Source organism: Leptonychotes weddellii, chromosome 3, assembly GCF_054177405.1.
Source record: "Leptonychotes weddellii isolate Sample4059 chromosome 3, ASM5417740v2, whole genome shotgun sequence".
Classification (NCBI taxonomy): domain Eukaryota; kingdom Metazoa; phylum Chordata; class Mammalia; order Carnivora; family Phocidae; genus Leptonychotes; species Leptonychotes weddellii.
In genome coordinates this window covers 124933061-124945656 of record NC_138371.1, presented here as the reverse complement: position 1 = coordinate 124945656, position 12596 = coordinate 124933061, and the positions used below count along the sequence as shown (strand labels likewise).

Below are 12596 nucleotides of genomic sequence, written 5' to 3'. Positions count from 1 at the left end.
CGCCTGGGTGGCTCAGTTGGTTAAGCGACTGCCTTCGGCTCAGGTCATGATCCTGGAGTCCCGGGATCGAGTCCCGCATCGGGCTCCCTGCTCAGCAGGGAGTCTGCTTCTCCCTCTGACCCTCCTCCCTCTCATGCTCTCTGTCTCTCATTCTCTCTCTTGCAAATAAATAAAATCTTAAAAAAAAAAAAAAAAAAAAAAAAAGAAAATAAGGTCTAGGTGCTTAAGTGTGCTCATAGCTATAGAGTGTTCTTGCTTTTGGGTCCTCTCAGCTGACAGAGCAAATAAATATATGTATGTATAACCTATTCCTGTTGCTACACATCCTCACCAGCATTTTAACTTAACTTAAGTTACTTGTAAAAAGCCTTTAATGCCTGAACTGATAAATGTGTTGTAATAAGTGTGTTTGTTTTAAAGCTAATAGGCTTGAAATATACCAGGCTATTTAGTTTACTGCCCTTACCTATTGTAAGAATGTTCTCCTCAACTTTCATCCCTTCTCCTGATTTCTATTTATATTTACATTTTGGGTAGTTATATTAATTATTTGTATAGTACTTTTTTTTTTTTTAATAATACATAAAATCAACCTTGTAGGAATCAGATACATGGTATGTAGGGCATATAGTTTTGGGACTGTTTGTTTATTGCCCAGCTTTCATTATTCTGCAGGCTTATAGTAGGAATATTGCTAATAATTCCAGGGAACAGATAGATAATCCATTTGCAGGAGTTACCTTGGCTTTAAGGCCACAAATCCATTTGCAGGAGTTATCTTGGCTTTAAAAGTAGATATGATGAAGACTAGATTTTTTTTTTTTTAAAGATTTTATTTATTTGACAGAGAGAGATACAGCGAGAGAGGGAACACAAGCAGCGGGAGTGGGAGAGGGAGAAGCAGGCTTCCCGTGGAGCAAGGAGCCCGATGCGGGGCTCGATCCCAGGACCCTGGGATCACGACCTGAGCCGAAGGCAGACGCTTAACAACTGAGCCACCCAGGCGCCCCTGATGAAGACTAGATTTATTTCTCAGTCCAGTCTGGGGAATTGTGTTCTCCTTCCTTCTTCCCTTTCTTTCTTTGTCTTCTTTATGAATATTAGTTTTATATTATAGACAGAATACCTGTTTTAATAGTTCTGATAGGATGTTAGGTGATGAAGTTTACTAGAAGTCGCTCTCCCAGTGTAATTTAGTGATATATTTAATATGTTTATTTAGTCATCACATGGCCAGTATCCTGATACTTTCTTGTGTGGACCTTTTGGTTTAAGGATACCACTTTCAGTAAATATGCTTGCTTTGTTTTTCTTTTGATGAGGGGTAGGGGCATCAGGTGATCCTGCTGTGACATTTGTGTGCTATTTAGGGGTTGGCTATACTTTCTGGTTTCTGCATACAGAGTGAGAGGACTGGCCTGAGTGATAATGGAGTCTGTCTCCCAAACAGTTCTCTGGCCATTCCTTTTGGCAGTAGTTATGTGTGTGTTAGTCCTTCATTTTTGTGTATTTCCACCTTTATAAAACTATAAGTGTAAATTAGTGAGATTTTCATTACTAACTTAGTAATTAGTGACCTGTGTGTATTTGATGTTATTCTTTAGGCAGCGAAGAAGGGTTTCAAAAATAGCTTACTGTAGCTATTCTCACGTAAAGAGAAAACCATTGGCCGGTTACTTGTAAAAAGCCTTTCTGACATTCAGAATGTATCCTATTCAGTCTTAAATTTTGTTTCTAAACGTAAAGTTGAAAATTCGCTTCCTGTAGGAGCCTTGTGTATTATATGACCCTGCAGCAGATACCTGGTAATAGTTCTGAAATTAATGGTTCACAAAAGGCTATGTACGTATTTATGGGAGTAGGGACACTTTTTTTTTTTTTTAAGATTTTATTTATTTATTTGATAGATAGCGAGAGCAGGAACACAAGCAGGGGGCAGTGGGAGTGGGAGAGGGAGAAGCAGGCTTCCCGCCGAGCAGGGAGCCCAGTGTGGGGCTCGATCCCAGAACCCCGGGATCATGACCTAGCTGAAGGCAGACGCCTAACGACTGAGCCACCCAGGTGTCCAGGAGTAGGGACACTCTATACTAATTTAACTTTTTCATTTCCATGGGTTGTTTTGCTGTGGTTCTCTTAATTGGTCCATTTATTAACTAGTTTTTTTTTTAACTTTATGGAAAGAATATGTTCATATAGCAAACACAGCTGAAAACTACACTTTCATCTTTTTTCTGATTTCTTTATATAGCAAATTGCACAGAGTTTAAAAGATGAACAGAAGAAGGTACCTTCAGAAGCTTCGTTTTCAGATGTTCGGTTAGAGGAAACAGAGTCTAATAATCTAAGAAAATCCGGTATGCTATGATGTTCAACCCCAGCTTTTATTCATTTGTTTAAACTTTTATTGAGGACTCGTCATGTTCTGGGCATGAGAAACACCTTGTGCCTTTGAGGAGCCCACACTTGGGTGGGGGGAGATTGATAAGCCACAGATACAATTGAGTGGTGACATGCTAAAGGTATGGACAGTGCACTCTTGGACCATGGTAGAAGGGCATCAGAATTATGAAGGGAGATGAGCTTTGAGTGCAGGAAGGTGGGTTCAGTGAGGGTTGGGGTGTCTGAAAGCTATATGGTTTATAAAAGCAAAAATGAGAGAGCCAGATGAAGTAAGGTTGTTTAAGATAGAAGAGCAGGGAGGAGGGCAGGCAGGAATGGAAGACCACGGTTGCTTTGGGGAAGTCAAGTGGTTTGGTATGTTTGGGCATAGGTTATTTGGAGGGAAGAGCAGATAAAACAGGCCAGAGAGGTGTCAGTGATAGTCTCATGGACTTTGAACTTCTTGCTAATATAGTGTATTGGCATCATTGTACCACCAGATTTGCGTTTTGTAAATATATGGAGTGCCTGAGACTGGGGTAAGATACTGATAAAAATGTTTGGGATAGCTTGGACTAGGGTGCACATTATGCAAGGAGCAAAATTGTCCAAAAGAATCCTGGATATTTATGTGTTATGTAGACAACAAGTTAGATGGGAAGCAGGATATACCTTCCCCTCTCCTCCTAGCTGTAAGGGAGACACTGAAGCTCAGCTCCTCATGGAGCTGGGACTGACTGGGAATTGGGGTAGTGAGAATGGGAGGCTTTAAAGAGCCCCAGGTGTCCCTAAATCCCCAGGTTTAGGGCACCATCAGGTATTGTGTGTTATTCTATGAACAATTGATACCTCAAAGCCAGACTGCCAAGCAACCTGAGTATTCCCTGTCTGGCAAAGCCATTTTATCACACTTGCCCCCTAGGGGGTTAAAATTTCCTCCTTTGAAATAGAACCTGTGCCATGTCTTCGTATACCTTTTGTTTCTCGTATACACCTTGGTCCTAATAAACCTCTTCAAGAGTTATTGGAGAGACTAGAGTACATTTCTGTCTTATTGACCCTGGTCTTATACATTTTCCCTTTCCCCAGTAAAGTCTATTCTTTCACCCATGTTTGGCCTTAATATAAATAAGGTATTGTTGGCAGAACTGTAGAGACTAGTTAGGAGATTGTTTTCCATTTGAAAGATAAAGGTTTGAGCCAGGGCACTGACGGGGATGGAGAGAAGTGAATAGATGAGGCATCTGGTTAAAAGCTTGAATCGATAGAATTTGATGACACACTAGATGTGGGGGCTAAGAAAGACTTAGCAGGGTCCATGTGGAACAACTGAGAGGATCTGTGTGTATCCATCTAGAGCTATGCTGTTCAATATGGTAGCCGCCTGCCATTGAACATGTGAAATGTGGCTCATCTGAATATGCTTTAGCATATAAAGTACACACCAAATTTCAAAGACTTAATCTGAAATAAAGAATGAAAAAAACTTTATTAGTAATTTGTCTTGATTACATGTTAAAATGGTGATATTTGAGATATATTGGGTTAAATACATTAAAACTCATTCCATTTGTTTCTTCTTTCTTTTTTAATGTGGCATTATAATGTGTTACATTTATGGCTCACGTTGTATTTCTGTTGGACAGTACCGCTCTAGAACTATAAAGAGGACTGATTTAGACATAAAGATTGTAGAGTAATTGACACTTCGGGCTTGTGTAGGATCACCCCAGGACAGAGAGGAGAGTGACAATAGCAGAAATCTGGGGAGAGAACCTCAGCAGATGCTGACATTAAAGAGCAAATGGAGGTAGAGGAGTGTCCTGGGTCAGCAATGAGAGAGGTCAGAAGCAAGCAAGGGGATAGGGTGTGATTAAAGTCAGAGGTGGAGGGGTTGGCAGTATAGTTTTGGGTAAAGGTTGAGAAATAGGAAATCACAAAGCTATTGTGGTCGGAGAGTGGGATGCTAAGATCTAATAATTAAGAGGTGAAATAGTTTGGAGTACTAAGAAAGTGTAGAAAGTAATAAAGTAGTTCTGAAAGAAGGTCATGAGAAAATCTGTGTGGTAGGGAGCAAAGGTCTTTGGAATTGACAACCATGTGGTTGTCCATATGGTTATTGATGCTACTTAGAGTGGTGATAGAATTTGGGATGGAAAACAAGACTGAGTCAAGTGGCAAGGGGAGCAAAAAAAGGGTGTAATCACTTTTCTTGATTCTTGGCTTCTTGGTATGTTGGAAGTGAAAATAGAAGCCTCCAAAGTGAGGACTTTAAACAACATGGTGTTCATGTAGTAGAACTCGGTGCCAGGGCAAATTAGTGGAGGGACCATTGTGTGAAGAGGCTGGTTATCAGTATCTTCAAAAGCAGAGGCCCTGTTCCATACATAGAGCAGGTAAGGGGAGGGCGGGTCTCACGGAGGATGCTGGAAGAAGACTGCAGGATGGAGGAGCCCTGCTCTTCAAGAGAGGCAGCCAGTAGGCACTCGCCTCTTGATGGATTGTCATGTAAGTAAACTTTCCCTCTGTCAATTGTTTTAACTGTTAACTATTTTTAACAGGAAAGTGGAAAAAAAAAAAATAAGCCAACTTCTGGTTTTACTTAAATAGATTTGTTTCACTAAGCTTTTATTTGGGGGTACCTTTTGGCTCTTTATATTGAAGGAGGGATCCTGCGGATATCATAATCTTAGTACAACCATAGATACTTCATCTCCTAAATATTCTTTGATATAATTTGTCTAGTTTATTCTTTCTAAGGAACTTCATATAAAGGAGATATTTTAGTTTAAAGTAAGGCTTTATAGAAGAGCTTTTAAAATTACACAAATATTACATGCTTTTGAAAAGCAAAAAATTAAGCTTACAGAATTATAAATTAAAAGCACTAACCCACAGCATTCTCCTCTTTTTCCCCATAAATCTATACCACAACCTCCAGACCTCCTTCTAAGCAGAGATTGTTCTCTTTTTTTTTTTTTAAGAATTATGCTTTGCTTGGCTATACTTTTGTTTTTTTATTATTGAAAAGATTTCAAATATACAGAAAGGTAGAAAGAACGATGCAATGAACAGTGAACACCACTACCCAGCATCTGGATTCAAGACTTAACATTTTATCACATTATATATATATATACATTATATATACACATATTCTTTTGCTAATAATTTTATTTTTTTTAAGTTTATTTATTTATTTAAGTAATCTTTACACCCAATACGGGGCTCGAACTCACGACCCCAAGATCAAGAGCCAGCCAGGTGCCCCAGTCTTTGCTAATCATTGTAAATTATTGACATCATTGCCAGTTTACTCTTGAGTATTTCATCATCTCTCCAAAAAGTAAGGACATCTCCTATATAACCCTAAAACTTTATTGCACTAAAACATTTAATAGTTTTCTAATGTCCTCTAATACCCAATCCATATTTCATTATCCCCTCTTGTTCTAAAGTATTATTTTAGGTCTGCTGTTGTGGCTCATTTGAACTCTGGTCCGTTGAGCCGAAGTGATTGTGCTTCCCTTACAAAGATGTCTCTGCTCAACCAAGCTCTCCACCTGCTCCTCCTCACCCTCACCACAGTGTCTGCTCTGTCTTGGAGAAAGGGGGGACAATTCTCCCCACTTGGGAATTGGATAGACTAAGTAGGCCTACAAGTAATATAGCTAAGAGCATAGAAGGAAGGCTGGCAAGCAAACCAGCTTTGATTAATTTTCCTGTTTAACATTGCTTTATTTTCTTGTCATTTCCTCACTTCCATTGGCTCCCACTTGCTTCCACATGACTACGTACAGATCTATCTCCTTTTTGTGTATACTGTCCATTCATTCCATAAAGATTATTTTGTTTGTTTTAAAGATTTTCATTTATTTATTTATGATTTTTATTTATTTGAGAGAGAGGTAAAGAACGAGCAATGGGGAGAGGCAGAAGGAGAGAGCAGGAGAAGCAGACTCCCCTCTTAGCAGGAAGCCCAGTGCGGGGCTCCAGCCCAGGACTGGGAGATCATGACCTGAGCTGAAGGCAGATGCTTAACTGACGGAGCCACCCAGGCACCCCAGATTTTATTTATTTATTAGAGAGAGAGCGAGCATGAGGGGGGAGGCAGAGGGAGAGGCAGGAGCAGACTTCCTGCTGAGCAGGGAGCCCAGGGCGGGGCTCAATCCCAGGACCCTGGGACCATGACCAGAGCTGATGGCAGACACTTAACCTACTGAGCCACCCAGGTGCCCCCATTCCATAAAGATTAATCACAATTTTGGAGTAGCTATTTGAGTTAAGCATATATATATGAACCTGGAATGTATATATGTATTTATGTGTAGTCTCACTTATTGTGTTAAATATCAGCTGTCATGATTCCTATGGGTTCCTGTGGCACTGTTGATTAAAGGGGAAAAAACCTGGAAAAAATGGATGCCTCCAGCTAGTGATAACAAAAACAAACAGTTTATGTTTACCATGCAAATAAGACAAACCTCCATGTGTGTGAAATGTGTCTTTTTTTCCATTTGGGTTTTTAGGTTCAACAGAATCCCTCAATCCTAGAGCGCAGACCACAATTTCTCCCGCAGATCTTCACGGAATGTGGTATCCTACAGTTCGAAGAACTCTTGTGTGTCTTTCCAAATTGTACAGATGTATAGATGTACGTGTATCATTTGTTATATCTTTACTGTAAATTGCTCTTTCATGAGAAATTTTATTTTATTTTTTTTATTTTATTTTTTTAAATTTTTTTTTAAAGATTTATTTATTTGAGAGAGCGAGAATGAGAGAGAGAGAGTACATGAGAGGGGGGAGGGTTAGAGGGAGAAGCAGGCTCCTTGCTGAGCAGGGAGCCCGATGCGGGACTCGATCCAGGGACTCCAGGATCATGACCTGAGCCGAAGGCAGTCGCTTAACCAACTGAGCCACCCAGGCGCCCCTATTTTATTTTTTTTTAAAGATTTTATTTATTTGACAGACACAGTGAGAGAGGGAACACAAGCAGGGGGAGTGGGAGAGGGAGAAGCAGACTCCCCACCGAGCAGGGAGCCCGATGCGGGGCTCGATCCCAGGACCCTGGGATCATGACCTGAGCCGAAGGCAGATGCTTAATGACTGAGGCATCAGGTGCCTCTCATGTGAAATTTTTTAATTTTAAGATCTTGATGTAGTATTTTGTTTGGTATTAAATTAGAATCATATGATTTTTAGATACAGAAGTAAGTTTAAGATCAATCTAATTTAGGGATTCTTTTTTTTAAAGATTTTATTTATTTATTAGAGGGAGAGAGAGAGCAAGAGAGAGAGAAAGCACAAGCTGGGGGGAGGGGCAGAGGGAGAAGCAGATTCTCCACAGAGCAGGGAGCCCGATGAGGGGCTCTATCCCAGGACCCTGGGATTATGACCCAAGCTGAAGGCAGATGCTTAACCGACTGAGCCACCCAGGCGCCCCTAATATAGGGATTCTTAACCTGTGCATTCTGTAGAACCTTAGAATTCACTAGCGGCCTTTGGGGAGTCTATGAACACCTTGAAATTGTGAGTAAAATTGTGTTTGTATGTTTATATTTGTGTCTTTCTGAGGGGAAGGATTATAGCTTTTATTGCTTCTCAGAGGGATCTATGACCACATAAAAGTTTAAAACTGCTGGTTAATTCATCTATTTTAGTTTATAGGTAAGGAAAAAGACATGCAGAAAGGTTAAGTGATAATGTCCAGTGTCACATGGCTATAATACATGTTTAGTATTAAATTTATTATTAAATGCATATACTTTAGTTTTTTTTTTTTTAGAGAAAGGGTGCGTTTGTGCGAGTGATGGGAGGGGCAGAGAGGGAGGAAGAAGGAGAGGAAGAGAATCTCAAGCTGAGTCCCTGCTGAGCCCAACATGGGGCTTGATCTCATGACTCTGAGATCATGACCTAAGGAGAATCCAAGAGTCGGATGCTTAACCAGCTAAGCCACCCGGCATCCCATTAATTTAGTTTTGTACTCCATTTAAATCAACATTCTTTTTTTTTTTTTTTTTTAAGGATTTATTTGAGAGTCAAAGTGTGGGGCAGGGAGGCAGGGAGAAGGGCAGAGGGAGAGAGAGAATTTCAAGCAAGACTCCCCGCTGAGCTCAGAGCCCAGCATGGGGCTCCATCTCACGACTCTGAAATCATGACCTGAGCTGAAATCAAGAGTCGGTTGCTTAAGTGACTGAACCACCCAGGTACCCCTAAGTCAGCATTCTTAAGAAGTAGTATTAAGATTACATGTGTGGGGCACCTGGGTGGCTCAGTTGTTAAGCGTCTGCCTTTGGCTCAGGTCATGATCCCAGGGTCCTGGGATCGAGCCCTGCATCGGGCTCCCTGCTCTGCGGGAAGCCTGCTTTTCCCTCTCCCACTCCCCCTGCTTGTGTTCCCTCTCTCGCTGTCTCTCTCTGTCAAATAAAAAAAATCTAAAAAAAAAAAGATTACATGTGTTTCTTAAACTAAGAAACCACGGACTAATTTTATTTATTTGCTGAAATTAGCAGTACCTCTTTTTTTTTTTTGAAGCACTACCTTAAACATTATGCATTGATTTTAGGTCAGAGTTATTGTAAGCATTCCAGAATGTTTAATGATAGGATTATCAATCTTGAAAGATTGGAGTTGTCTGTACTTACTTACTGTTAGGAGTTTGCTGCTGAAATAGTAAGATACAATTTTTTTAAGTTTTACTTATTTAAGTATGGGGCTTGAACTTACAACCCCAAGATCAAGAGTTATATGCTCCTCCAACTGAGCCAGCCAGGCACCCCTAAAACTCAGTGGTTTTAATTTAAAATTTGATTGTTACAACTCAAATAACATATAAAGAGAAAAGTGACTAAATACAACAGCAATGTAATTAATTGTCCCGATGCTACTGTTTCTTAAGAATAGAGTTCAAAGGGGGTATGTACACCGCCCCCCCCATAGAGATGGTTCCATATCTCAGAGGCCTAGGGGCTGAACAAGGTTGCACAGTTGTTTGATTGGTCCAGTACACTGCACAGTACTTAGTCTCTATTTTAAGCTACATAGTATTGGAGTTTGTGCTTAGAGAGATTTTGAAATTCAACCAGAAAATACCTTTTGGCCTGTTCTGGGACTTTTAGGATGAGGCCACATCACCTCTACAGTTAGATGTCAGCCCTTTTGCCCAGCTAATGAGCTGTCTTCCAGAGGGAGGTTTGGACATTGGCATCTCCTCTTCCCCAGGTTCCCTAGTAGGTGTACTGAATGATGGTATGAGGCTGGGATTCAGAAACTCCCTAGAGGGGGCGCCTGCGTGGCTCAGTCAGTTAAGCGTCTGCCTTCGGCTCGGGTCATGATTCCAGGGTCCTGGGATCGAGCCCCGTATCGGGCTCCCTGCTCAGCGGGGAGCCTGCTTCTCCCTCTCCCTCTGATCCTTCTCCCTGCTTGTGCTCTCTCTCTGTGTCTCAAATAAATAAGTAAAATCTTAAAAAAAAAAATTAAAAAAAAAAAAAAAGAAAAGAAACTCCCTAGAGTAGAGCCAGGATCCCAAGGGGACACATGGGGGCATATTCCACATAGAACCTGTTATCATCACAGACCCTAGTGAGGCCTTTTAGGTGCTTAACAGGGATTTGAGCCAAACAGTAGGGTAGACCTGAGGACGCAACTCTGCCTGTTTTTTTTTTTTTTTTTATGTTCTGGGACTGCTTGTTCCTTTTTTTTTTTTTTTAACCTAGCTTATGTCTGAATCCTTTCCCTCTCTATTCTAACCAGCTAAGGTGAGGAAAGCCAAGTCTAGTGAAAAATGCATTAAGACTGAGCAGGAGGAAGAGAGGGTCTTAGTCTAAGCTGCACATCTTCAGTCTTCTTCAGGCAGGGGCAGTGACCTAGCAAGAGGCATCCCTAATCTTTTCTTACTACAGAAGCCTCATGGGAGACAAATGAGAGGGAAGCAGTACAAAAAGAGAGTAACATCAAGTAGAGATCAGGACCCGGGACTGTGGCCTCATAATAAATATTTTGCTCATATTCCTCCATATCAATTCCGTCTCAGGTGGAATGGAGGCGGGGAGGGGAAGCAAGGGACTGGCAGGCGACACTGCCCAGACCAACATGCCACACCTCTGGCAAGATATAGAAATGGCAGAATTAAATTAAGAATCATACTTCACATGCTATTTGTAACCCGATTATTTTGTTTTTACCTAATTACATTTTACAAAAATTTTACCACGTCCTTCAGCCATCCTGTATTTCATGCACAGTATCCTGTAATTTATATTTACTAGTATTTTATTTGTCGACTCCCCCATCATTGAACATTTTTTTTTTTTTGCTATTTTAAATAATGTAGTAAGAGCCATGTGCATGAATTTTATAATACAATACTGATTAATTGTTTGGGATACATTTTTAGAAGTGAGTTTATTGGGACGACTGGGTAGCTCAGTTGGTTAAGTGTCTGCCTTCGGCTCAGGTCATGATCCCAGGGTCCTGGGATCGAATCCTGCATTGGGCTCCCTACTCAGCGGGGAGCCTGCTTCTCCCTCTCCCTCTGCTGTTGCTCTTGCTCTCTCTCTCTCTGTGTCAAATAAACAAATAAAATCTTTTTAAAAAAAAACAAAAAAAAGAAGTGGGTTTACTGAGGTTTTGTCTTAAAGTTGGTTTTATTGATTTAAAAAACAGCCTACAACATGAGGCCATATTGGAGTCAGGGCTCCGTGGGGTCAGAACCACATCTGCCTTGTCCACCCACCCCTGTGCATTCAGCATTTGAGAGATGCAAATTACAAAACTATGTGTTGGTCTAGACAGGTTGCATGGGAATAGGAAACTCCAGGAGAAATATTGCCAGTAATATAAGTTCATCCAGTGGATGAGGGCAAGCAAGCATTCATTGTTCCTTGTACCCCGTTTACAATTTCTTTTTCCTGTGTTGTGAAGCACTTCAGGGTAATGTTTTTCTTTTATTTCACCAGAGGGCAGTGTTCCAAGGATTATCACAGGAAGCCTTGTCTGCCTGCATTCACTCGTTACTTGGAGCATCAGAGTCTATCAGCAAAAACAAGGTTTGATGAAGTGTTAGGTGAATAATATTGTGGAATACAGCATTTATTTTTAGGCACAGAAATTTAAAGCCGTTTTGGCAGTAGGATTTGTTTAATATGATTTAATTGAGGCCCTTTAAGAGATGCTAGAACAGTTGACCCTTGAACAACACAGGAATTGGGCTCAGTTCCCCAATCCTTATAGAACTTTTGATTCCTCGAACACTTTACTAATAGCCTGTTGTTGACTGGAAGCTTTACCGATAACATAAACAGTCAATTAACACCTGTATTATCTGTTATACGTATTATGTACTATATTCTTACAATAAAGTAAGCTAGAGAAAAGAAAATGTTATTAAGAAAATCATAGGGAAGGGGCGCCTGGGTGGCTCAGTCGGTTAAGCGGCTGCCTTTGGCTCAGGTCATGATCCTGGAGTGCCGGGATCAAGTCCCGCATCGGGCTCCCTGCTCGGCGGGGAACCTGCTTCTCCCTCTCCCTCCGCCTGCCGCTCTGCCTACTTGTGCTCTCTCTCTATCTCTCTGTCAAATAAATAAATAAAAGTCTTTAAAAAAAAAAAAAAGAAAATCATAGGGAAGAGAAAATACATTTATAGTACTGTACTGTAAAAAATTGACATATAAGTGGACCAGTACAGTTCAAACCATGTTGTTCAAGGCTCAGTTGTATTTTATTATAGTGCTAAATAAAGACTACACTGTATAAAGGAGTGCCAGCTTTGCTAAAAAGTGCTGAAAGTGGTACTTTGGTTATAAATTCTATAGGGTAGAGGTTTCTTATTATAGCCTTAGCAACTGGGAAGGTAGTAGACTCCTATTTCCCTGAAAGACCAAAGCAGTGTTTATAAGGGAACATAGCAATTTATAATCATCCCTTCAGTGATGGTTTTAAATAGTTGAATGGCCTCACTTGGAGGAAATCAAGTCAATCTGGAAGACAGACGATTGTGGCCCATGGGTTGCGTGGCTAGAAGTAGTTGCCATGACTTTGTGACTTACAGTTTTTAATCAAGAAGGGATCTGGGGCTGAAGGCTGCTCACAGGGCCCCTGAGAATTTTTTATAGCATGGTCAAAAGTGTTGCTTTGTTTAACTTTCCATTAAAATACATGTTGCGTAAAGGGAGGAAGCTGTGGGGGCTATTTCCAGGGAAACTTTTTGCTGTTTG

General features: G+C 40.8%; 1 protein-coding gene across 2 annotated transcripts in view; it reads left to right on the top strand.

Annotated features, from left to right (window-relative positions):
- The window catches only part of COG3 (component of oligomeric golgi complex 3), a 77606-nt gene that overhangs the window by 42586 nt on the left and 22424 nt on the right, over positions 1–12596 (top strand). For both annotated transcript variants that reach the window (XM_081814944.1, XM_081814943.1), the window contains 3 exons: positions 2249–2354; positions 6909–7033; positions 11340–11429. In XM_081814944.1, the coding sequence (XP_081671070.1) occupies positions 2249–2354; positions 6909–7033; positions 11340–11429 (321 nt within the window). The remainder of the gene's footprint in view (positions 1–2248; positions 2355–6908; positions 7034–11339; positions 11430–12596) is intronic.